A 26,307-nucleotide genomic window follows, 5' to 3' on the forward strand; every position below is an offset into this window, starting at 1 on the left:
TCTCCTGCAAAGAGGCCTAAGCAGTGAATACGGAACAACACAAGAGGGAGATGTGTGAGCTTTAGGTGTATGAGACTAATCACAATCCATGCAGATGAGGTTCAGTCAGCACTCGGCTCAAACACTCGACCTACCTCGGCTTTCCAATGCTGACGGGGATGGATGGAGACGGAAAAAGGAGAGATTGTAATGAAGAGACAGAGAAAAGGAAAGAGAGAGAAAGAGAGAGATATGTGCATAACACATGAGTAAGAGCATATTGGGAGATTGGGATTTATGAGACTAAAGATATGACAAATGTAACAAGAAGACAGTCATCTATATCCCCTGCCCTATATACCAACTATATACCAAGTTTCAAGATATTATTTGTCACATTTTTCAAGTTCTGCTGCAGGAAACCAACCCTACCTCTTTACACTGACCTCAGCAGCCCATGGCATAAGCCCATCAGACCTTTGGTCCAGGTGAGCTAAAAAATTTCTCGCATTTCTTAGTATCAAAAGGCACATATACATTACTTAATCAACACTTATACCAACTTTCCAGACCATACCACTCAGTTTTCAAGTTCTGCTCCGGAAACAAAACCTACCCCTAAGACTAACCTGAGAGACTAAGTCTGAAATTGTTTCCATGGAAACATGAAAAATTTAAATTTCTCAAAATTTCTTAGTATGAAAAGGCACATCTACAGTGATCTTGCATGTGACGTCACAGCCGATCCAGATTGTAACAGACGCCATCTTGTCGGTCAAACGCCATATTTACGCCTTCTACTTCTAGTTCTACTTCTACCTTTTCTTCTGGAAAACCTACTATATACAATTCTACTACAACGGCTGCGGCTACAGGCTCTCCCTACCTGTGCACGTTTTTTATGTTTTTTGTGTGTATTTTTGCGTGTTGTTCGTCTGTACCAGACTTCAATATCCACTACAACCGTATGGACTTACTGGACATTGGTTTCCAGCAGAAAATGACGGTTTGTAGCGATTTCCATCGCATGCACAACATTCCGGACGAGATAGTGAGACCAGTGGGGTCTCCGTGGATTGTTATCGGGTCTGGCAGGCGAAGGAGGTGGCGTCGGGAGAGGAAGCAAAAGCGAGGCTGCAGAGCCGGCCTGTTGACTAAGCTCAGAAAACAGCCACTCAAATCTTCACTGCCAAGCCTCTACCTCTCCAACGCCAGATCCATGGTAAACAAGACGGACGATTTGGAATTACAGCTGGAATTACCTTATTCTATTCTATAATCGGCTGGTCAGTGCTATACTAGATACTACTGATATATCTAGTATCAGTACTAGTAATACTTAAGTGACTTACCCGTCCAATGAGGATTGTTATTATCTTGTTTACAAGATGCCACATCTGAGGGCGGCTGACAAATCCTGAATTTCTGTAAAGATAACTGTCCAGAGATTTATAAGCACGCAGTGCTTCACCACTGAACAGTGAGGGAAAGTTGATGAGGTAATTATACATGTCTGGGTATTCCACCTCTGGCATTTCAATATCCACTGACATGGTCGTGAAAACTACGTCCGGTAAGCGATAAGGGTCACTAATCTGTAGGTCGTTTATTTTAGACATATATCTATCTAATTATCTGTTCATTAGAAAAATGAGCCGTGTAGTCCGTCAGTTGAAATTGATCCATTTTGTATACGAGTGCAGCAGTATTCAGCTGTGTTTTTTACCGACAAGATGGCGGCTGTTTACATTCTGGTCACGTGACTGCAAGATCTCTACATCACGTTGTTAACATGTATACCAAGTTTCAAATCCGTATCATGAATAGTTTTGGATATATGCTCCGGAAACAAAACATTGCTCTTAGAAACTAAATCAAAATCTATTTTTTTTAATGTAAAAATTTGAAAAATACTTTTTTTTTTTCAAAAATCCAAAATAGCAAAAGGTACCAGATCACATGTTGCTTGATATGTATACAAAGTTTCATGAAGATATCTTCAGTAGTTTTAAAGATATGGCCCGGAAACAAAAACGTGACCAGATGGATGGACAGCCGGACTGACGGATGGAACCTGTTTCTATATCCCCCGCCCAAACGAAGTGTGGGCAGGGGATAATAATAAGAACCTACAGTGAGGAATGCAGACAGAGTGTACCGGTGCCTTGTAACTTCATACAATGATCAATAATTATCCATTAATAATACTAATAATTTTCTCCTGAAAAGAAATTAAACAGACAGGCATTTTGGTAACGCATCATAAAATTCTCAGATTATAATGTGGACATAGTAAGTCATTAACAGACTGTGTGTTAATTACTGATTAAATTATTCAAACCTGGGTGCAAGCTACTTAACAAAATCGATCAAATTTAACATTAGTCTTTAACACTGGTTAAAAATTTAACACAGAATTTCACCAAATATATAACTTTTATAATGACCTTTCCTTCAAGTGCATTTACAAGACAAAGAGAAAATGTTCTTTCATGAACATGGGTATATTTTATTCAATTCAGGCCCATTAATAAACCTTTTATTACAGTATTCATAAGGATATTTATAAATCTCCCTACAATGTGGTGCCAGCAAACATCAAGTCGATCCCTACCCTGACGAGGTTCAAGACAGAACTTGATAAGTGGTTCAGATCCTTCCCTGACACTCCACCTACACCCGGGTACCTTGGAGTGAACAGGAACGCGCTGTTGGAGTGGGTTGGCAGCAAGTGTTAATAGCTGCTACCTTGGGAATTGGCAGTGGAGATTTGAGATATGCTTGGAATGAGTGACCAAGCTCGAAGCTGATCCGAGGTTATCCGAGGTTAAGGTCAAATGAAATCACGTATTAGATATTTTACAGTATTCACTGAAGCTTGATCGAAAAGAAGCACTATTTAGTCCTCATTTATGTAAATGTTAATATATAAATAATAAACATTAACTAGGTTAAATATGGCTGAGAGCAAAAGTCTCCTTCGCAATCCTGTGCTCGGCTCTACTATGTCTGAGAGGATCAAGAACAATTAGGACATTAGATATTAATAATGCAGACATTACACTAGAGAATATGGTCGCGGGAAGAACTTGAAGCTATTTATTTTCTCTTTTTTTACTTTTTAAAAACTCAAATTAGGATAGGTTTTGATTTTTTTTTATATTCACATATTTAGATTTCTGTTTTTTCTATATTTACATATTCAGATTTCTTTTTTTTCTCCTTAACACAATTTCATATTTTTATATTAGTTTTATTATATATACTGTATATCCAGCCAAATTTTAGATTATTAAATATATCTATGTATAAGAGATTAATAAAATTATTATTTTACTAGGTTAAATAATGCATTTTATCATGAAGATAAAATATTTTCTTCATCATTTTTATCATATCGGTTTTATTAATAGGTTGAGGAAATAAATAAATAAATAAAATGTACTTGGAAAGTAAGAATGAAGTTAGGCTTTAAATTATTATTATTATTATTATTATTATACTTAAGGTCATTAGTAAAACAATATTTATAAGTTTGCCCAAGTACTTCCGTCTTTAGCAATAGTGTACAAATGCTTTGTAATAATTTATAATAATCATTTCTTTAATCTACTAATTATTGATAAATGAATTATAGGGTGAGGTTGTTATTAAGGGCTCCTGAAATTTGCACTGTTTTTCTAAAACTTTGTATGCGTTAAGGCTTTGAGTATCTGAAATCTAAAATGTCTCGGTGTCTAAACAGCTACCAGGTCATTTGGCCGTGTCACTGAGGAGAGCCAGAACTATAAAAGGTATCTGTTAAGATATAATTGGATACAGATGGAAAGGATTCTCTTACAACGGCCTAACTGCTTACAGGAAAAGGCCGGAATGACTAATCTGGGGTAGGTTTCCCGATAACGTTGCCCTTTAGAGCTAAAGAGCAAGTTGAGAGACTCTCTTAAGCAACGAACGTTGTCTCTGTACGTGGTTTTCCCAAACTCACTCGTAAGAAGGAGTCTAAAGAGCAACAGGACGAAGAGCGTCTTTGCAGTGCGTGTCCCCGATTTAGGCATTAGTAGTTGCTAAAGGCAATCGTATTGTCGTTGCTGAAGGCATTAGTAGTTGCCAAATCCAGTCGATAAGGTCACATGGCGTTCATTTTTAACCAAAATCTAATGAAATATAAAGTGTTTAAAATAAGATAAATGTATAGTATTATCTGGAAGCATTACATATATAATGTGGGAATTAATTAATGAAACTATTTTACATGTTTTGGCATTTTTTTTTTAAATTCCAAGCGTGTTTTTAATTAAATGAACAAACGTTCACATGAAAGAATGAGCTAATAATAAGCTAAATAATTAGGTAAATGTGTTCCCCGGGCTCGCTCATTTCAGAGTGGGCAATGTTCTCCCTTATAAGTACACGCACGCACAAAGAGAGAGAGAGAGAGAGAGAGAGAGAGAGAGAGAGAGAGATCAAAACCTCTCTCTCACACACACACAATGTTAGAGGTGCAGAAACGTGTCTCATTTAGGACACTAAATTAGTTAATCACTCGCCTAATGGAGTTAAATTTGATTCAAATGTGGCAATATAAATGTGACATTCTGATATCCATATGTAATTCCATAACATATTGAAATATATTCATAATGTTTTCCGCATAATCTATTTAATAATTAACTCGATGTACTTGCCATAGACATATAAACATAGACGCCACCTTCTGCGTAGAATCATATGTTATCCTCGCCGCCATATTGGATGTGGCAAAGTGGAGATTCTTCAACCGTCTCTGGTATAGCGTCTAGACAGTAGCCGAGAATAAAGATGCCTCATTTATGTGCTGCGTTTAACTGTACCAACAGGTTTATCGTCCAAATGGTATCACATGGAATTACCTTTCACAGGTGAGACTGGAAAAATACTTTTCATTGTATTTGGTCATTATAACGTAATTTTACGAACAGATTTTTCTGACTTTGTGGCTAATATGAAGTCTTGCGCATAATAGCCGCTCGGTGAAACCTGTCTCCAAACAACGAAGTATTTCCTTCGTAACTACGCTGATTGTTGTTAGTTGCTTAGCTAACTTTTCACATACTATGTAGGTTTCCCAAAAATAAAGACATGAAAAAGCAGTGGGAGACAGCTGTGCGACGGGAAGGGTTTTCTGCTACTCCGTCATCCATGCTCTGCAGTGAACACTTCAGAACGGAGGATTTTGACAGAACAGGTCAGACAGTCAGGATCAGAGAGGGAGCTGTTCCTTCAGTCTTCAGTTTCCCAGCTCATCTCCACCGGGTAGGTGTATAGTTATAAGCAGTGAGAATTAGATAATACAGTGCCACACTATCACTATGTTCAGACTGCAACCTGAAACGACCCATATCCGATTTGTTGTGAAATCCGATTTTTTTTGTTAGGCCGTTCACATTACCAATTATATGAGACTTGTATGCGATCTCCAATATGAACGGAAAACGACCCAAAAGTGTCCCGCATGCGCAAATTGACACGTAATAAGCACATCTACGTAATACGTAAACAAAAAAAAAGCACACTCTTCAAGTTTAATGATTTTTGTTTGTTTGTTTGTTTGTTTAATTATCTGGTTAGTGTTAAAGTGTGAGGTCTCGTGTGCGTTTTTGTTTCTGAACTGAAATGAAAACGTGTAGCCTGGTAACGAGGGTTGACTCCTAAATGTCTCTCTAATTTCTATATAAGTGCACTACATGTTACTAGGAAGTAATGGATTTTTAAACTCTATATAGTGCACTCGAGCTTCAGTAGGCAGTCATTTGGGATACGGCCGCTGTATTACCAAACTCTTAATTCAGGCTTAATAATTTGCACATATTTATTTCGTCATATTAATAAACTTTTTCTACATTTTTATAAATATTTATTTAGATTGTTTATAGCCAGCTGAATTCTGCAACTTCTCTCAGCGCTGGCTCAAGGTGCAGAAACACCAGTGCAGTTTGTTATGGAGATGAGGCGAGACCTGGCGATGTGGTTTTTGTGGCAGTGGCGGAACTCACACAATAATCTGATTAATGTGGGCAGCAGACTAATGAGACCGAAGGTGTCAAATTACTGGAAATTTCCAGAACAATCTTATAATCTTGTAATACAGGATGGTTTAAGTTATAAATCAGTTATAGAAACTGTTTTATTTAATCAGGCTAACAGAACAACATCCAGGTCCCTACCAAATCCACCATTAGCTTGATCAATTCTATAAAAGTCTATTTAAATTCTGAAAACTGTACAAATGTTGTTGTTTTCCACCAAAGAGGCGGGATTAGCCAACGCAGAATAGTGACGTTTGTCTCTTGTTGATGACGTGTAGGTCGCATGAATGCGACCTGTCCGGTCAGACTGCAGTCGCATGTGCAAATAACGGATATGCATCGGAACTAGGACCACATATCCAAGCCGCCTGGGTCGCATGTGAAAAAATCGGATCCGTGTCGTTCAGATTGTCAATAACAAATCGGATACAGGTCGCATATGGGCAAAAAAATCGGATATGGGTCGTTTCAGGGTGCAGTCTGAACATAGTCTATGATGAACATTTTTGAACGTATGATGAATGTTTTTAACCTTTCTGAATGTGAAGGAATCAGTGATTTGCCACATCCAATACGTCGGACACTCTGACGTATCCCAGCAACGGGCCACCAGCTCAATGCGGCGTCTATGTTTATATGTCTATGGTACTTGCAATGTACAAGAAAAATAATTGAACACCATCAGCAGATTCGACACCAGTTTCCCCCGTTGACTGTGCGAGTCCCTCGGAGGCGCATGCTCATTCTGTGTATTCAGCAGCGAGCGAGTCGCTCTTTGTTTTGAACAAGTGGTCCAGGTCTCTCGCAAATTAAAGGACTACTTGGGCTAAGATGTTGTTCGTGAAAACTACGTTAGCTTGACGATGGATCTTAAGAGGTAATTTAAGACTCTCTTGGCCTTAAGAGGCTTTTCGGGAAACCCACCCCTGTCCTGTAAAGCACAAACTGTACACGTTATTAAGGGAGACAGCATAAAAGCTAAAAGAAAAAAAACTTGAAAAGAGGTAAGACAGATACAGGAGTAATGATCACACTAAGCACTATATACACAGCTTCACACACTTTCTCTCTATTATCCATGAAAGAACAGCATAACTTCAGTGTGGACTTGTTAATGGATGATTTGTTAAATTGCTGTGCGAATAAAACTTTTTTTTTTTTGGTTTGCAGGTATAACCAAGACCAGTGATTCAGAGAAGTTATCTGTATATAGTGTGCTAGAAAACATTCAGCGAAGGTGTTAAAATGGCAGGGACGTGTGTATCGTGTATATCTGTGAAAAAAAAATTCTGGTTGGGAAAACAAAGCTATCACAAACATCAGTGGCACATGAAATATTTCCTCCTTCCCTCATACACAAGGCTTTTGTGTCTCTGTGGTTTGTGTGGTACTGGGATCACTGCAGGGAAATATGATGCGTAATTAAAATATTGGCACCCTCGAGCTGCCTTGCACCTTCGGGGCAGATGGTGAATTCAGGAGGACATGAATAAAGTACATTGTGTTTATGCAGGGAACTAAAACCTGACCAGATGTGGATGACTCTCACACACACACACACACACACAATAATGGATTTAGAAGCACCAACAAACTGGCATGCAACTGTTGACACACACTTGTCTATATTCCACATACAGAGCTTGTACAAGAGATTAGAGGTTTTTTTTTTTTAATTGTCAGAAAACAGTTACAAATAAATCAAGAGTAGATATTATATTTTATTTTGTCAGGGGCTTCACCCTGTCTCTAAACACATTCCTTTATTTTAGTACATAAATGACAGGGGAAACAAGGAACTTGTTTTGGCCATAATGATAAGTACAGGTTGAGCAGTTAACCCCCTGGGCATTAGATAAAGCTGTAATCTGCTCAAAGCCCAGTGCATCCCAATCTGAATTTCTGTTGCTAAGAGCTTTTTTTTTTCCCCCCAGTATATTTCAAACCAATACAAGCTCTTGAAATGAAATCCAGCAAATTATTACCTCCGCCAAGGAGGTTATGTTTTCGGTAGCGTTGGTTGGTTTGTTTGTTGGTTTGTCTGTTAGCAACATTACGGAAAAAGTTATGAACGGATTGCTCTGAAATTTTTTCCAGAGGTGTGACTGGGCACAAGTAACAATCCATTAAATTTTGGCGGTGGGGGGCGTCGTGGCTCGGGTGGATAAGGCGCCATACCATGAATCCGGGGACCCGGGTTCGGTTCCGACACGGGGTCATTTCCCGATCCCTCCCCGTCTCTCTCCCGCTCATTTCCTGTCTCTACACTGTCCTATCCAATAAAAAAGGTGGAAAAAGCCCCCCCCCCAAAAAAAAAAAAAAATTTTTGGCAGTGATCCGGATCACCTTCTGGATCCCGGATTTTTTTAAAGGATTCTTGGCGGAGGTCTGCGCTCTCCGAGTGCTTTTCTAGTTTGTTCGTTTGTTGGTTTGTCTGTTAGCAACATTACGGAAAAAGTAATGAACGGATTGCTCTGAAATTTTGTCCAGAGGTGTGACTGGGCACAGGTAACAATCCATTAAATTTTGGCGGTGATCCGGATCACCTTCTGGATCCCGGATTTTTTTAAAGGATTCTTGGCGGAGGTCTGCGCTGTCCGAGTGCTTTTCTAGTTAAAATATGCATTCATTAAAAAAAAAACTTAATCATTAAATCTACATTTATTTCTGAAATGATGTAATATAAAATATTGTAACAAATTATAAGTATTCATTATGCTTCTATATTGATGAATTTATAATATAAACTGTAAAACACGGGTTTTTTTAACTAAATAAACTGAAAATAGGATTCGAAAAACTTAGAATCAAATTGTGGGTGTGTCCGTGCAATTCCAATTTCAATAGACATTTTCTTATTGTTGGAATTAAAGCAGAAATCTCAAAAAGAATTTTACTGAATTAGAATTTACTTACTTTAAGAAATAATAATAATAATAAATTTTATTTATAGAGCGCTTTTCGAAATACTCAGACGCAATAAAATAATAATAAATAAAATAAAAATATTAAAAATAAAATAATTTCATTTTTAATAGTTCACCATACACAATTTTGCTGTTTTTTGTTATGTGCGAAAATGTAGGAACATCTGTGAAACCAAAACACACTAAACATTAATGTGACAAATTAAATTTCTTTGTCGTCATTTTTTCACAAGCTTACGCAAACATAGCATGTTATAATGTGTGTAATAATACCTTCATAAGATGCTTGTTCACCCATTTTGTGAAAGTCTTTTTCTGTACACGGTCACGCTCATCTGTAAAGGAGGATATGAGAAAGAGGAAAGAAAGAGAAACACAGTTATTAGTGATTGGAAACATGATGTAGCCTTTGACATGTTGATAAGAATGAAGGGCTGATCTCCTCAAAACACAGCAGCTTTTTAATGAAAGAATGTGAGAAGTCCACATGAAGCCTGTGTTTGTTCCTATTTTAATAGAAAGGCTAGACGTATTTTTGTATTTTGCATCTGAAATAGCATGCACAACATAATATCCCTGTGCTTCCCGAGAAACTGGATTAAAGATGAACAGAACTGAATTCATAGTTGGCCTGCAAAGGAACATGTCATGAAAGTAGCTCGGAGGCAAACTGATGAGCAGTGTTCGTGACTCCAAAGAGAGCAGATGGTTCACTATGGATTGCGGTTCTCCTTATTTGAAATGACTCCTGATGTACACAATTCAAAAACACCGAGATGAGCAACAGCCAAGTCTTCATGTCATGTTTTTTATAATCGTGGCACTCGTATTTATATGTTTGAATACATGTTCTACCCAAAGCAATTCAATTCTCAAAATATAAATCATAATTACAAGGTAGTGACAGTAAAGGACCAAACAGCGAGGCTAGAGGACACGGGAGTTTTTGGTTCAAAAGGCAGGGTTTTATTTACCCAAAAATGTTAAAGTTTACAAAGACCAGGGGTGCTGTTAGGGGGGGAAGTTAGGACAATTCTAAGGGACCAGCATTGACAGAGGGCCCTCAGAGGACAACATTAACATTATTACCATCCATCCATTATCTGTAGCCGCTTATCCTGTGCAGGGTCCCAGGCAAGCTGGAGCCTATCCCAGCTGACTATATGCGAGAGGCGGGGTACACCCTGGACAAGTCACCAGATCATCACAGGGCTGCACATAGAGACAAACAACCATTCACACTCACATTCACACCTACGGTCAATTTAGAGTCACCAATTAACCTAACCTGGATGTCTTTGGACTGTGAGGGAAACCGGAGGACCTGGAGGAAACCCAGGGCTCGAACCCAGGACCTTCTTGCTATGAGGTGACAGTGCTAACCACTACACCACTGTGCCACCCATTATTACCATCTCATCTCATTATCTCTAGCCGCTTTATCCTGTTCTACAGGGTCGCAGGCAAGCTGGAGCCTATCCCAGCTGACTACGGGCGAAAGGCGGGGTACACCCTGGACAAGTCGCCAGGTCATCACAGGGCTGACACATAGACACAGACAACCATTCACACTCACATTCACACCTACGGTCAATTTAGAGTCACCAGTTAACCTAACCTGCATGTCTTTGGACTGTGGGGGAAACCGGAGCACCCGGAGGAAACCCACGCGGACACGGGGAGAACATGCAAACTCCACACAGAAAGGCCCTCGCCGGCCACGGGGCTCGAACCCGGACCTTCTTGCTGTGAGGTGACCGTGCTAACCACTACACCACCGTGCCACCCATTATTACCATGTGTATGTTAATTTAGCAAAAAACATTAATAATTTTGTCTCTTAAAACACACAAATACAACAACCTTCTGGTTTGGTTTTCCATTTTCCGCAAAATTATTAGAATAGAAAGTCTTTATATTTCACCCTTCTCCCTGTTCATTACATGGTACAGTCTTGCATAGGCTGAGCCAGAGCGTGACACCGCGTTAGGTTTGTTGCTTTCCAATCCAGCACTAACGTTAGCTGGGCACAGTAGAAGCAGAATTGATGGTGAACCATCAGTAGATTGACACCATCATGAAGAAGTCTGGTTACCAGAAATGTAAGGGGGGGGGCATGGGGCAATATTATATTCTTTCATAGGGCCCAAAATTTCTAGTGGTGCCCCTGACAATGACGAAAATTTATAATAATAATAATAATAATAATAATGCCTATAAAAGAGGTCAACAAAATACAACTTGAGACACAGACATCTGACATGCCGTTAACTGGACACAAGAGTGCTCTGAGAGCACAGTATCCCCTGCTGGTAACTCTGCCATAACTCTGGTAAAATGCGACTGAATTGAATGAAATTGCAGTATGCATATTACCAACATAAAGAATCCTGTCAAGTTTCATTAAATTTCTCCAAAAATTGTGAGAGGAGTTGATTTCAGAAGGTGTGTACCCTTCCTGGGAAGGATGGACAGATGGATGGATGGATGGATGGATGGATGGATGGATGGATGGATGGATGGATGGATGGATGGATGGATGGATGGATGGATGGATGGATGGATGGATACTGCCATGACATAATCCACTTCGGGCCTTTCGGCCAGCGGGGGATAAAAATTGTGAGGGAAGTTGATTTCAGAAAACAAGCACACCTTGATGAAATTGCCAAAGTACAAGTTTGTTAATAATAAAGGGCATAACTCTGGTAAAATTTGCCCAAATTAAACGAAATTTCAATACACTAGTAAGTATAACTGTCATATAACAAAGCCTTTTGCCAAGTTTGGTGAAATTCCTCCACAAATTGTGAGAAAAGTTGATTTCAGAAGGAAAACACACTCATGAAATTGTCAAAGTATAATTTTGTTAAATCAAGGGCTGTAACTCTGGTAAAATGTTAGCCTAGTAAACTAGACCCAACCGCCTAGCGGCCAAAAATATTTTTTGCCTAGCGAATGGGTCTAGCCTCGCACCATATAAACAAAAACACCCCGGGTATCAAATCGTGCCCGCCAATCACAACGCAAGGTTTTTGTTTGGATTCTTTGGGCGGGCTTTTGTAGGAGTGACGACAAAGCTGCACCACGCTGGAGAAAGCACAGCAGGAAAGATGGCTACCGCTAGTGAACAGAGCGCGTTTGACTCCGCTTTGGAATCAGTTTTAGAAGAATTAGACTTGGAGTTTTCATTGAAACATGAACAGGAAGAGGCTCTCCGCTCATTCCTTTTCAAGAAGGACGTTTTCGCTGTTTTGCCGACCGGCTATGGCAAAAGTCTGATCTACCAGCTGGCTCCGCTCGTAGCCAAAAGGATGGGGCTAGTTTGTGCAGTACGAAGAATTAATAAACAGCTTTGAAACATTACTTTTTGATTGTTTCTTATTTTCCCATTATTTTAAATTTAAGGGAAATTATTTCACCAAACACCACTAAATAAAAACTCTCAAAAACAGTTTAAGCAAACCCTTGAAAAACACTTGGGAAAAAATGTGTATGCGGTACAGACTCCAAACTTATGGTCATTATCTCCAAAATTCTTAATATCTAGAACCTGTTTATTAATTAATACGCATTTTGAAAAATTATTTAATTTCAAGGTCTCCCCCACTGCTTTCTGTCGCTCTGACTACGTCACAGTCACTGTTGCGCTGATTGGTCAGAGCGTTGGCCTATACGCACAGAAACAGTTTGAAAGACAGCAGTTTGTTCCTCCTACCCGCTTCGGAAATGTCTACGGATCGAGGCCAGACTAAATATTCACATTTAGTCTGGCTTGCCAGGCTAGTAAAATGTGACTGAATTGAACGAAATTAAAAGATCCGTATTACCAACATATAACAAAGAATCCTGCCAAGTTTTGTGAAATTCCTCCAAAAATTGTGAGAGGAGTTGATTTCAGAAGGTGAGTACCCTTCCCAGGACGGACGGATGGACGGACGGACATCGCCACGACATAATCCCCCTTCAGGCCTTTCAGCCAGCAGGGGATAAAAACTGACCTGACACAATTAAACAAAAGGGAACATATATAATGGTCTGGCCAAACCAAATAACATAGGAGGGATAAACAAAAATAAACACTGACTACAAACAGATACAAAGCTAAACTAACTAAAGCCCCCTTGGGCACATGGTGAGACGTGGTACGGCCTAATGAGCAGGCTCCAAGGTTTAAGTCTCTTCAGCCCTCAGCCACGCCTTCTGCCCAACCAAGAAGGGACCACCCCCAACACTCAAGGTAACTCAAACAAAACTCAAACAAAGAAACATATGATTAGTGACAAACAAACGTAGCTTTTGCAGCCCTACAGTGTTAAAATGTGTGCACTCCATATAAAACGATGTAAGGTTAAAGCAAATAAACTGTAAATCAAACTGTCTCATCACTTATTTGAGTATGATTGTATAGATGAGTGTAAATGATAAACGGTGCAGCAAACTAATAAGGTGGAAAGATAGAATGAGGGATGATGATAGCCTCTTTCCGCTGTGGCCATCACAGTGACCAACACTAGAAACTAGATTTAGCTTTTTGACCTTTCTTATGGCGATAGGAAAGATACCACTAGACACGTATATACAGATGCAGGTCACTAATCTGAAAGCGGTTTTGTTTTTCTCCTGTTTTCAAGATTTATCAGGAAACTGAAGATAAAACTTAATAAAAAACTTGTATGGATCTGGATATGGGTTGATCCCATCATATGCTGTATGTAAGGAATAAAACAACAACATGACGTGCTTTTATAGCAACAATATCAACCAATATGGTAATGACCCTTACCATTAGCACCCTGAAGTTGATTGTTTTCCAATAACTGGACATCATGAAGTGTTTTGTTCCTCTTAGATCATATCAAGTTGCCACATTAATCTTTTATCATTTTTTAAAAAAACACAGTACTTTTAATCCGTTTATAGTTATGTTTAATGTTGTAGAGCATACATGAAACAAACAATTTAGTTTTGGTCACTTATAACAGCTATTTAACAGTTATTCCATGAAATCGAGTCGTACAGTACACGAGCTGACAGCTACAGTGGGGAAAAAAAGTATTTAGTCAGCCACCAATTGTGCAAGTTCTCCCACTTAAAAAGATAAGAGAGGCCTGTAATTTTCATCATAGGTACACTTCAACTATGAGAGACAGAATGGGGGGAAAGAATCCAGGAAATCACACTGTAGGATTTTTAATGAATTAATTGGTAAATTCCTCGGTAAAATAAGTATTTGGTCACCTACAAACAAGCAAGATTTCTGGCTCTCACAGACCTGTAACTTCTTCTTTAAGAGGCTCCTCTGTCCTCCACTCGTTACCTGTATTAATGGCACCTGTTTGAACTCGTTATCAGTATAAAAGACACCTGTCCACAACCTCAAACAGTCACACTCCAAACTCCACTATGGCCAAGACCAAAGAGCTGTCAAAGGACACCAGAAACAAAATTGTAGACCTGCACCAGGCTGGGAAGACTGAATCTGCAATAGGTAAGCAGCTTGGTGTGAAGAAATCAACTGTGGGAGCAATTATTAGAAAATGGAAGACATACAAGACCACTGATAATCTCCCTCGATCTGGGGCTCCACGCAAGATCTCACGCCATGGGGTCAAAATGATCACAAGAACGGTGAGCAAAAATCCCAGAACCACACAGGGGGACCTATTGAATGACCTGCAGAGAGCTGGGACCAAAGTAACAAAGGCTACCATCAGTAACACACTACGCCGCCAGGGACTCAAATCCTGCAGTGCCAGACGTGTCCCCCTGCTTAAGCCAGTACATGTCCAGGCCCATCTGAAGTTTGCGAGAGAGCATTTGGATGATCCAGAAGAGGACTGGGAGAATGTCATATGGTCAGATGAAACCAAAATAGAACTTTTTGGTAAAAACTCAACTTGTCGTGTTTGGAGGAGAAAGAATGCTGAGTTGCATCCAAAGAACACCATACCTACTGTGAAGCATGAGGGTGGAAACATCATGCTTTGGGGCTGTTTTTCTGCAAAGGGACCAGGACAACTGATCCGTGTAAAGGAAAGAATGAATGGGGCCATGTATCGTGAGATTTTTGAGTGAAAACCTCCTTCCATCAGCAAGGGCATTGAAGATGAAACGTGGCTGGGTCTTTCAGCATGACAGTGATCCCAAACACACCGCCCGGGCAACGAAGGAGTGGCTTCGTAAGAAGAATTTCAAGGTCCTGGAGTGGCCTAGCCAGTCTCCAGATCTCAACCCCATAGAAAATCTTTGGAGGGAGTTGAAAGTCCGTGTTGCCCAGCGACAGCCCCAAAACATCACTGCTCTAGAGGAGATCTGCATGGAGGAATGGGCCAAAATACCAGCAACAGTGTGTGAAAACCTTGTGAAGACTTACAAAAAACATTTGACCTCTGTCATTGCCAACAAAGGGTATATAACAAAGTATTGAGATGAACTTTTGTTATTGACCAAATACTTATTTTCCACCATAATTTGCAAATAAATCCTTTAAAAATCAGACAATGTGATTTTCTGGATTTTTTTTTCTCATTTTGTCTCTCATAGTTGAAGTGTACCTATGATGAAAATTACAGGCCTCTCTCATCTTTTTCAGTGGAAGAACTTGCACAATTGGTGACTGACTAAATACTTTTTTGCCCCACTGTATAAGCCATGTACGATGAGATTGAGTGGAATAACTGTTTTATTATATCCACATTCACTGGATTTTGAGAAACAGAGCATTTTTATTTTTTGCAGATTCGATAAATAAAAACTTTGACAAAACGTCAGACAAAATCTATATTCTTACTGTCAAATACTTTCATTCCATATTTTGTTGCTTTTTGTATCTTTGGGGGTTTTGTTTTCGAGTAGAGGTTTTTATTTCATCCTCGGTTGGTTCAGCAACACACTCCGCCATTTTGTTTTTCCCTACTCAGGGTATATGAGCTGATTGGCTACTACTAGGCTATCAGAGCACGCGATTGCTCATATCCAGTGAATGTGGATAGAATAAATACAAATGCTCCCTCATCAATCTACCTTTTATCCTCTTTCTTGATGCATATAAAGCAAAAAAAAAAAATCCAGCTTGATGACGCCATGTACACACATAGCCGGGTATTTTTAAAACCGAACATTTTCCCCCTCTCCATTTATAAAAATGTTTTATCCACACCACCTCGTCTTCGAAAAAAATCCCTTCCACACATAACCGAACATCTGCGTTTTCAATCACATTCATAAGCATTCCAAACCTGTAGATGGCATTATTTCCCCAAATCCTACCCCCTAATCACATAAGAATAGCCCTCTGTTGGCGTCACTTCCGCCTAAACATAAAACATGGCGCCAAGCTCGTTCGTCTGGACAGACTCGGAGACAGAATTGCTTCTAAACACAATTTTGGAGTATAAACTTCAAAAGACGCAAGAAAACATTGATTGGGAATCTTATCAGTAGTTGGGCTTCTAAAATTAAACATGTAAATAGCACCTGCACAATAATTAACGCTTTCAAGGCACTACTCCAATCCATTACTCTTTGTCCATGCTTAATCTGGCTTCTGCAGTAAACAAAGGTCGCACGTTTGACGTCAGGGCAGATTTGTTGTCATTTTTTTGGCGCAGATTGTGACGTTCTAAAACGCAAACCTCCGGTTATCTCTGTCTACACGAAAAGGCATACACGGAGTTTTCAAAAATCTTCACTTTGCCCGGAGTTTTTTAAAATATTCGTTTTTGATGTGTTTTCATGTGGATGACAGGCCAAAACGTAGAAAAATATCTTCGATTTAGCAGATACCCGGCTACGTGTGGACGGGGTCTTAGTATTGAAAATGAATAAGTGTGACGCTGACTATGACATTAGAGCGACATTAAACTGAATTTCTGGTTGGCACGCAAAGCAACATGACACAAGAGAAGCTCTAAGTCATAAGCTAAAACAGGTGCCCTTCTGAAACCAATGAGCAGTGCTCATGACTCCAAAGAGGGGATGTGTGCTCCACTTCGGGCGTCATTTCACTTCTTCTTCTAATGTTTTGAAGTTACTCCTAAAGTACATACTTTGAAACCGCATGAGATGAGCAAGTCTCAACAGCCATGTCTTCATATAATAAATCATAATATAATCAAAGCACTGGTATTTAACGTTTCTTGGTGTATCACAGAGAAACACTGACACTGAAGACTCCATCCAAAAATACTAAATAAGTGTCCCCTCAGAGAAAACAATACAATTAAAAACAGGGCTCGACATTAACAGTAGCCCGATTGCCCGGGTCAGCCATTCAATAGATTCGGACAACCAGACTCTCACAAATGCTTGCCCGATCGGGCAACTACCCAAATATGTCAACTTACTTGAAAAACGATGTTTATTCATTCATATTATGATGAAATTCCATCATGATTTGCGATTGTTTGACTCGGAAAGACCGCGTCCATGTTATTACGGGATGTTCAACAACTACCGGAATTCACATTTGCGCATCGCGGGCTCGCAATGCATTTTCCCATTGCTAATAATTATCGCGTAGTGCATATTCAGTGTTCTATTGGTATGTCCTTCACTACATGACTAATTACCGCATTATTCGCACGGGGCGCTAGTGTCAATGCTTGTTGGTACAGACAGCGTCTGAGAAGGTTGAATAATAAATAAAAAAAATAAAATAAACATTAAAGGGGAACAGAAGGCAATATATAGAGTAAATATAACAATAAAACACACATTAACGAACCTTATTCAAGACTTACAAAAATTTTTTGTTCTAAGGTTGGAAAGTTATAGTGTTTTGAAAGTAGCTCAAGCAAACTATTTCCGCAGTTTGAACAGCCCGCCATGATATTAATTTTATCCAATCAGAATGCACGTTCATTTTCTCTGCGTAACACTCATGACGTATGTATGTGCCCAGTTGTGTTGGCTCATTGAGGTTGGGAATAGCACGTGTGAAATACCTGTTTCTGCCTCTTGCGACGATTTCGCAAGTCCACGGGTGGCGCCTATCTCATTGCAGCAAATAAATTCTGCTGGACTCGTGAGCAACTCCACGTTACATTTTCCGCATGAGCACCACGCCGTGTCACCTGCACGCAGACGCTCTGCCCCACGCTCGCCACGCCCATGGTCAGCATCAGTCTCATCCTCGCCGTCATCCGAGCTTTCTTCTCTTATTTCATCACCGGAGTCGAGAGTACCTCTCCTAGCTATTTTAAGTTCGTTTCTTAAGACAAGGATTTTTTAAGATGTTACCTTGTTGACAGTTTTGGTGAGAATCTTCCGCCTTCTTCAAAACAGTCACCAGATGTGTCCTGGGGGAGCGACCTGACAGCAGGAGGCGTGAACTACCTGTCAAATTGGGCGGGACGTTCACGCCTCCGTAGCGTAACATCAGCTGATAAGGCACGTCACTACTCGACATCTGGTGACTGTTTTGAAGAAGGCGGAAGATTCTCGCCGAAACTGTCAACAAGGTAACATCTTAAAAAATCCTTGTCTTAAGAAACGAACTTAAAATAGCTTTAATAGTTAGACATAATGAACTTCCACTACATAGTACCTCTCCTAGGTTCAAACTGGTACCCTTCTAAGCCATAGCCTGCTTGCAGTGTGTCTTGCGGGATCTCTTCGTATGATTCGACAGAGCTGTCGCTTTCACTTGATGCGCCCGACGCCATGATTACACGCTTATCTCCTCTATTTCGGAGAGTTCCGCTAGTGCAGTGGGTAGCGCTGACGTCACGGTCTTTTAAAAATGGCGACTCTTGTGCGGTTTAGCGTATAAAGTATTATATTTACAATTACCAAGATATTTCGTTGTTTTCTAGTATATAAATTTGATAGAATACTTAAGAATACGTTACTTTGTCACATCAGCAACTGTATATATTATATTTGGTACCCCTTTAAAGTCACAAACTTTGGCATTATGTCTGGTTTGGAGAAATTTGGTTTTAAAATAAACAAAAGACAAGGAAGAGAAGAAAAAGAAAACTCAATCAAGCTCATCAGTGGATTCAAAGAAACTGTATGAGGTGAAAAGGCAAAGAGCTGTTATTCCCAGCTGGTATTCAGAGTTTCCTGGATTGAAGTTGGTCAAACCTGAGAATGAACCTGGGCCACCCAGCAAACTCTCCAAAGACGATCCCAATTTGGATGTTGAATCGGATGAGCCCAGAGCTAGTACCAGCCATTCAACTGGTACTGATCATGCTGATAGGAATAATAATAATAATAATAATGACACTGCTGACCAAGGGAAACTGATTTGCTCCATATGCCTGAAGTGCCCTGCCCTGGCTGATAGCGGCTCATCCCTAGTGAAAGGCTGTTCCACGTTTAGGAAGGATTCCTTAAAGAAACACTGGCAGTCAGTTACACATACCAGGTACAATGACAACAACAAAAAAAATAAATAAATAAAATAAAACCAACTAAAATAAAATACTAAAAATAGAATAAGAAATAAAATAAAATGATGATGGGTGTTGGTGATGATGATGATGATGATGATGGGTGTTGGTGATTTCTATTATTAGCAACTTTGTTCTAGCATATCACAAATATAGATTGAATATATATAAGAACTAAGAGAACAATGTGGGCGGCACGGTGGTGTAGTGGTTAGCGCTGTCGCCTCACAGTAAGAAGGTCCGTGTTCGAGCCCCGTGGCCGGCGAGGGCCTTTCTGTGCGGAGTTTGCATGTTCTCCCCGTGTCCGCGTGGGTTTCCTCCGGGTGCTCCGGTTTCCCCCACAGTCCAAAGACATGCAGGTTAGGTTAACTGGTGACTCTAAATTGACCGTAGGTGTGAATGTGAGTGTGAATGGTTGTCTGTGTCTATGTGTCAGCCCTGTGATGACCTGGCGACTTGTCCAGGGTGTACCCCGCCTTTCGCCCGTAGTCAGCTGGGATAGGCTCCAGCTTACCTGCAGAACAGGATAAAGTGGCTAGAGATAATGAGATGAGAACACAATGTTGTAAGCATATGTGTTATGTGTTTGTGGCATATTCAAAGGAAAAACGTATGTAATATTTGGGCAACCATGTTCTGAGTTCGGGCAACCAGATTTCTACAAATGGTTGCCCGAATGGGCAACCATGTCTCAAAGTTAACGTAGAGCCCTGAAAAACACTTTTTTAAAAAAATTAAATCTGTTTCGGCTGAGCATCCACCATTCAAGTCCGCTTATTCATTGTTGCTCTAGAAACCAAAATATATTAGACTTGTAGATGGCGCTGCTGTCATAGAAAATGACTCCAAATCTTCCAACCAATCAGAATGCAGAATTCAACAAACGCTGCGAGTTTTGCATTTGATGTAAACAGGAAATGGCTTTAGGAGTTCTCTTGCAACATTCACGTCAGTTCTTATGGCATGCTGTACATGAACAAGAAATAAGCACAGACTGATAAGAGCAGTCTTTTGATACGAGTTGGAGGATTGCCTAGTCACGTTCCCGTTAATCTAGCTTTTGTTTGAGTGAGTGATTGATTTAAAACCCACATGGACATTAGAGCTTTATAGTTCTTGCTATGATATTAACAAATGTAAAGTTTTAACACTCAGCATCTTTTTGGGACTCTGGAGACATGTCTTACTCCAATCTCTATCAATTCTACACACATTTTGTTTTTTTAAAGTGTTCAGCATTGCGAATTTGTGCAGTAGGTCCAGTTCAATCGATTATCTGCTGGAAAGTGCTTCGATAGTTTGATTTTCTGGATTTATTTGCCTTCCAGCATTTATTTATTTTTTTAACAGCGTAATTTCTGAGATGCAAATTTAACACGAACATAAATGCAAGTGTCACTATTTTAGATCATTTCAATTCTCTGATAGTTTAGCCAGCAAGTTATACATTTATGAATTTATACCTCGTATAAATAGGCCAATTTAGAATTTGATTATCATTTTTTACACATGAAGAATTAAAAGTAGACAGCCATTCTGTCAGTCCTGCACACTTTGGCACGCCACCTAAAGGATTCTCAGGCGTGTTCTGGACGGCGCGCGCCGAGCGGACTCACGCACGCGCGCTGTTAACAATGCACACCTGCACGTATTACCGAGCCTCATTTTCCATGTCTGATTTCCTGTTTCTCTCTGCCTGTTCCTTGTTTACCTGTTTCTCTCTGCCTGTGACATCCTGTTTGTGCCTCGCCCAACCCTTTACTCGTTTTATGGTTTTGATATTGCCTGCCGATTTGGACTGCTTACCTGTGTGTATTTCCACTATTGTTAATGAATATACTTCTGCACTTAAGTCCATCTCTTACTGCATCCTGACACTTTCAATTTCATAAAATCAGTGAAATTTAGTTCCCTCCGAAATTGGGTCGTTGCGATATGTTTATTTCTGTAATATCTAAAGAAGAGAAAAACAAAAATGGCCATTCTGTGGCTGGGAAATTATTTAATTTTTCCAAGCAAATAAATGTGCATGAAATCGCTCGCTTCACGCAGTCAAGCAGACAGAGGAAGTCCGTGTGCGCATGTTCAGGTTTACCTTCTTCTTTTGGGTTTTACGGCAGCTGGCATCCACAGTGTCGCATTACTGCCATCTACAGGTTTACCTTGACCGTGCACTGATAGTTACATCATTCTGTCGCTAAACGAACAGCTGATCACACCGAGGTGCTCGCTGACCGCCGATATTTATTAGTTTGGTCCTGCGTTTCCTTTCCTTCGCAACATAACGTCTTTTTTCACTTTCCATTACTGTAGTCGATCTTTCACATTTCATTCATACACTCACGTCCTCCATTTGTCTCTCCTGTTTCAAATTTGTATCCCACAATGCCTTGCGCAAACGGGGAAAGCCCACCATGTGATGCATGACATAGCATCTTAAACTGGGTCATGGTGAAGCAAGAAAAAATAGTAGAGAATTTAGGGCCATGTGGCCCTAAATTCACTACCTGTTCTATTTAAAAAACCTAATAAAATTGGAAGTCTGTGATTCGAATTCAGTAGCTTTAGGTCCATTAAACAAAAATAACTGAGTGTCAGGGAAAATTATTTTTATGACCTACACTTGAAAAATCTGAAAGGCAGCAGGGTTTTTTCTAGAAAAATTTAGTATGAGGGTGCTCACCATGGTGAGGGAGTGAAGCGGGGGGGGGATGGTGCCGGTTGTCCCCCCCCCCTCCTCCGCCGTGCGAAGCCTTTGAAAAATTGAGGCTCCAATGGGACATTCTGAGGCTATCTGAGAGGGAAATTGTAACAAATTGTCTGTCAACATTGAAAAAGAAAGAAGTAATCTTCTTCTGCCCCGGACAGTCTTCGGCTTTCTTCCATTTCGTGCCGCGGGACGACATCTTTAAATGCCCAAGTGTCAACAAAAACAACTCGCGAACTACTTCTGTCAAAAGCTCCCGCGCCGGTGGGTGAAAGGTCATTCAGTCTCGAGAAATCTCGCTCGACAAGTCAGCGGACCTTGTATGTAACCCATGTCAAATCTCGCGAGAGCAGCCGCGACAAGTAAACAACTAAACAACATGGCGCCTCAGTCTGGAAAACGCCAATTCGGATTGTTTTTGCACCGTCTGGGAGTATCTACTATGATTGGAATATTTTTGGAGCAATTATAACGTATTTGATGATCAGACACATTGTCACGTAGTGTTGCTGGGATGTTTTCACAGAGAAAATATCATTTTGAGAGATTGCATGTTGTGCAGTAGCATATAAGTGCATGGCCTAAGTGTGACTTGGGGTTCAATCGGCATTTCGGTAAGGGGGCACACTCCGAGAGTAAGAGGGCGCAGCGCCCCTGCTCCCCGGTTTAGACGAAAGCCTGGGCAGTCTAGCTTTAAGGTCTCTGGGACCTCAAACAATCAACAGTAACAAAAACATGAGGCTTAAACCAAATTAAGATATTTTTATTTGTTAATATCGTGAACATTAACCATTTCAAATACATGGAAATTTTTTTTTTTTGGTCTCAAAGCCTGCACAGCATTCCAACCCTGCATACCAGACCACTCAGTGCAAAGACATGATTTGAGATCTTATCATTCCATTCCATCCCTATTACAACTTTGGCCAAGGGCAAAACTAAACTGCTATCTATCATTTGTATTTTATGTATACGTTCAGCTTTACTGACTGTTCGGGAAAACATTAAAAAAAAAAAAAAAAAAAAAAAAGGTGTTTGAGCACCTGAATAATCTACACAGTAAATGAATCTGACGTCCTCCAGCTATACATTAGTGATGTGTCATATATAAGAGCATGTCATATCTGCATATACATGTTTGCTTCACAAACACTTGAGAAAAAAAAAAAAAGATTCTAGCGTAAAAATCAAAACACATTTATGGTGAAATTGTTAACCGGGTGAAACAGAAAAATACATTCTACAGATTTTAGTGCTACCTTTCTTTCCCTCCGTGGACTTGAGCATCCCGTGGTAGTAGCTTTCCTCTGTGAACACCGCGGCACTACCCATACTATCAGTCGAATAAGTCCTAATACGCCGCTGAAGAGCCATTTTCTCCACTTCTCCGTTTTTTACTAAACGTTAAACCACTAAATTTATACACCTTTTCAAAACATCTGAAGGAAAAAAAAAGACAATTAGGAGTATCTGAGCATGATGAGAAACACCATGTAGTTGGGTGGGTGTGTTCCAAGTCAGTGATATCTGCTCTTGCTTAACCCCTCTCTTCGCTCTTCTTTTTTCCCTTTTTCGTCTCTCTTGTTCAGTTCCCTCTTTCCCTCCTCCTCTTTTCCTTTCTTCCTCCATGCAGTAAATACCTTGCCTCAGGCAGAAAGGTCAGACACTGTCAATTACTGCTCTTTTGGAAAAGAGTGGGGGTCACTGAAATAGCCTCGACTTTCTCCTCTCTCTCTCAGAAAGGACTGAAACAGTAGGACAGAACTATGAAGCTATAAAGAAACCACAATGAGAGCAATAGGAGAAATGAAAGTGATAAAATGGGAAGTAGGTGTTATACACGCACCATTCTCAAAGCGGATTACATCCCAGTGCTGTTGAATTCTCGATACTGATTGGTCGGATGGTGTTGATTCATTTTCTTCAACGGTAGCTCTGACGAAAATGCTGGATATCACAGGTTTATATAAATGCACCCGTTCGAACACGCGACAGTTTCTATATTAAAGCGTAAAGTCTAGTAGACTTTGCAATTCCCGTTTTCATAGTAATAAAGCAAGCTTCCTTTTTCTTTTGTCTTATTAGCTTTAAGAGAGTGGGGGGGGGGGGACTGTAAAGGGAATGACAGAGTGGCTATAACGAAGTGACCACAGGAACTTACTTCTTTCACTGATATTCCACAACATTAAATGTATTTATAAATGGATATATATGTTTTTTCTTTAATTTAATTATAACATGTGAAAGAAAATGTACTTAAAGGCTTAGGACAATTATATATACACACAGTGGTGCTTGAAAGTTTGTGAACCCTTTAGAATTTTCTATATTTCTGCATATGACCTAAAACAACATCAGATTTTCACACAAGTCCTAAAAGTAGATAAAGAGAACCCAGTTAAACAAATGAAACAAATATTATACTTGGTCATTTATTTATTGAGGAAAATGATCCAATATTACATATCTGTGAGTGGCAAAAGTATGTGAACCTTTGCTTTCAGTGTCTGGTGTGACCCCCTTGTGCAGCAATAACTGCAACTAAACGTTTCCGGTAACTGTTGATCAGTCCTGCACACCGGCTTGGAGGAATTTTAGCCCATTCCTCCGTACAGAACAGCTTCAGCTCTGGGATGTTGGTGGGTTTCCTCGCATGAACTGCTCGCTTCAGGTCCTTCCACAACATTTCAATTGGATTAAGGTCAGGACTTTGACCTGGCCATTCCAAAACATTAACTTTATTCTTCTTTAACTATTCTTTGGTAGAACGACTTGTGTGCTTAGGGTCGTTGTCTTGCTGCATGACCCACCTTCTCTTGAGATTCAGTTCATGGACAGATGTCCTGACATTTTCCTTTAGAATTCACTGGTATAATTCAGAATTCATTGGTCCATCAATGATGGCAAGCCGTCCTGGCCCAGATGCAGCAAAACAGGCCCAAACCATGATACTACCACCACCATGTTTCACAGATGGGATAAGGTTCTTATGCTGGAATGCAGTGTTTTTCCTTTCTCCAAACATAACACTTCTCATTTAAACCAAAAAGTTCTATTTTGGTCTCATTCACCCACAAAACATTTTTCCAATAGCCTTCTGGCTTGTCCACATGATCTTTAGCAAACTGCAGATGAGCAACAATGTTCTTTTTGGAGAGCAGTGGCTTTCTCCTTGCAACCCTGCCATGCACACCATTGTTGTTCAGTGTTCTCCTGATGGTGGACTCATGAACATTAACATTAGCCAATGTGAGAGAGACCTTCAGTTGCTTAGAAGTTACCCTGGGGTCCTTTGTGACCTCGCCGACTATTACACGCCTTGCTCTTGGAGTGATCTTTGTTGGTCGACCACTCCCGGGGAGGGTAACAATGGTCTTGAATTTCCTCCATTTGTACACAACCTGTCTGACTCTGGATTGGTGGAGTCCAAACTCTTTAGAGATGGTTTTGTAACCTTTTCCAGCCTGATGAGCATCAACAATGCTTTTTCTGAGGTCCTCAGAAATCTCCTTTGTTCGTGCCATGATACACTTCCACAAACATGTTGTGAAGATCAGACTCTGATAGATCCCTGTTCTTTAAATAAAACAGGGTGCCCACTCACACCTGATTGTCATCCCATTGATTGAAAACACCTGACTCTAATTTCACCTTCAAATTAACTGCTAATCCTAGAGGTTCACATACTTTTGCCACTCACAGATATGTAATATTGGATCATTTTCCTCAATAAATAAATGACCAAGTATAATATTTTTATCTCATTTGTTTAACTGGGTTCTCTTTATCTACTTTTAGGACTTGTGTGAAAATCTGATGATGTTTTAGGTCATATTTATGCAGAAATATAGACAATTCTAAAGGGTTCACAAACTTTCAAGGGCCACTGTAATACCAAAAGAATTTGCAAACAATAGTTACTACAATTATTGATGTAAGGTGTGTGTGGCTGTTGAAACAGTATAAATGTTCGTGTTAACAGCCACCCAGGTCATATTACTTTTTGGGGGGGGTTAGAACAAGAGAACAATACAAATATACAGTGTGGCTATACTTATTTACACACAACTATATGCATACTTACATTAACACATCACTGAGCCTATAACTTGTCATAGAATTTTCAGGGAATTAAAAAAAAAAACAAAAAACTGCTTATCCATCAGGGTCATGGACAAGCTGGAGCCTATCCCAGCTGACTACGGGCGAAAGGCGGGGTACAC

The 26,307-nt window shown here is 40.0% G+C and overlaps 1 protein-coding gene across 6 annotated transcripts in view; it reads right to left on the reverse strand.

The window, feature by feature from the left end:
- The window catches only part of pleca (plectin a), a 327,839-nt gene that overhangs the window by 92,687 nt on the left and 208,845 nt on the right, over positions 1-26,307 (reverse strand). For all 6 annotated transcript variants that reach the window (XM_060942675.1, XM_060942674.1, XM_060942678.1 and 3 more), the window contains one exon: positions 9,248-9,309. In XM_060942675.1, the coding sequence (XP_060798658.1) occupies positions 9,248-9,309 (62 nt within the window). The remainder of the gene's footprint in view (positions 1-9,247; positions 9,310-26,307) is intronic.

This window comes from Neoarius graeffei, chromosome 16 (assembly GCF_027579695.1).
Source record: "Neoarius graeffei isolate fNeoGra1 chromosome 16, fNeoGra1.pri, whole genome shotgun sequence".
In the NCBI taxonomy this organism is placed as follows: domain Eukaryota; kingdom Metazoa; phylum Chordata; class Actinopteri; order Siluriformes; family Ariidae; genus Neoarius; species Neoarius graeffei.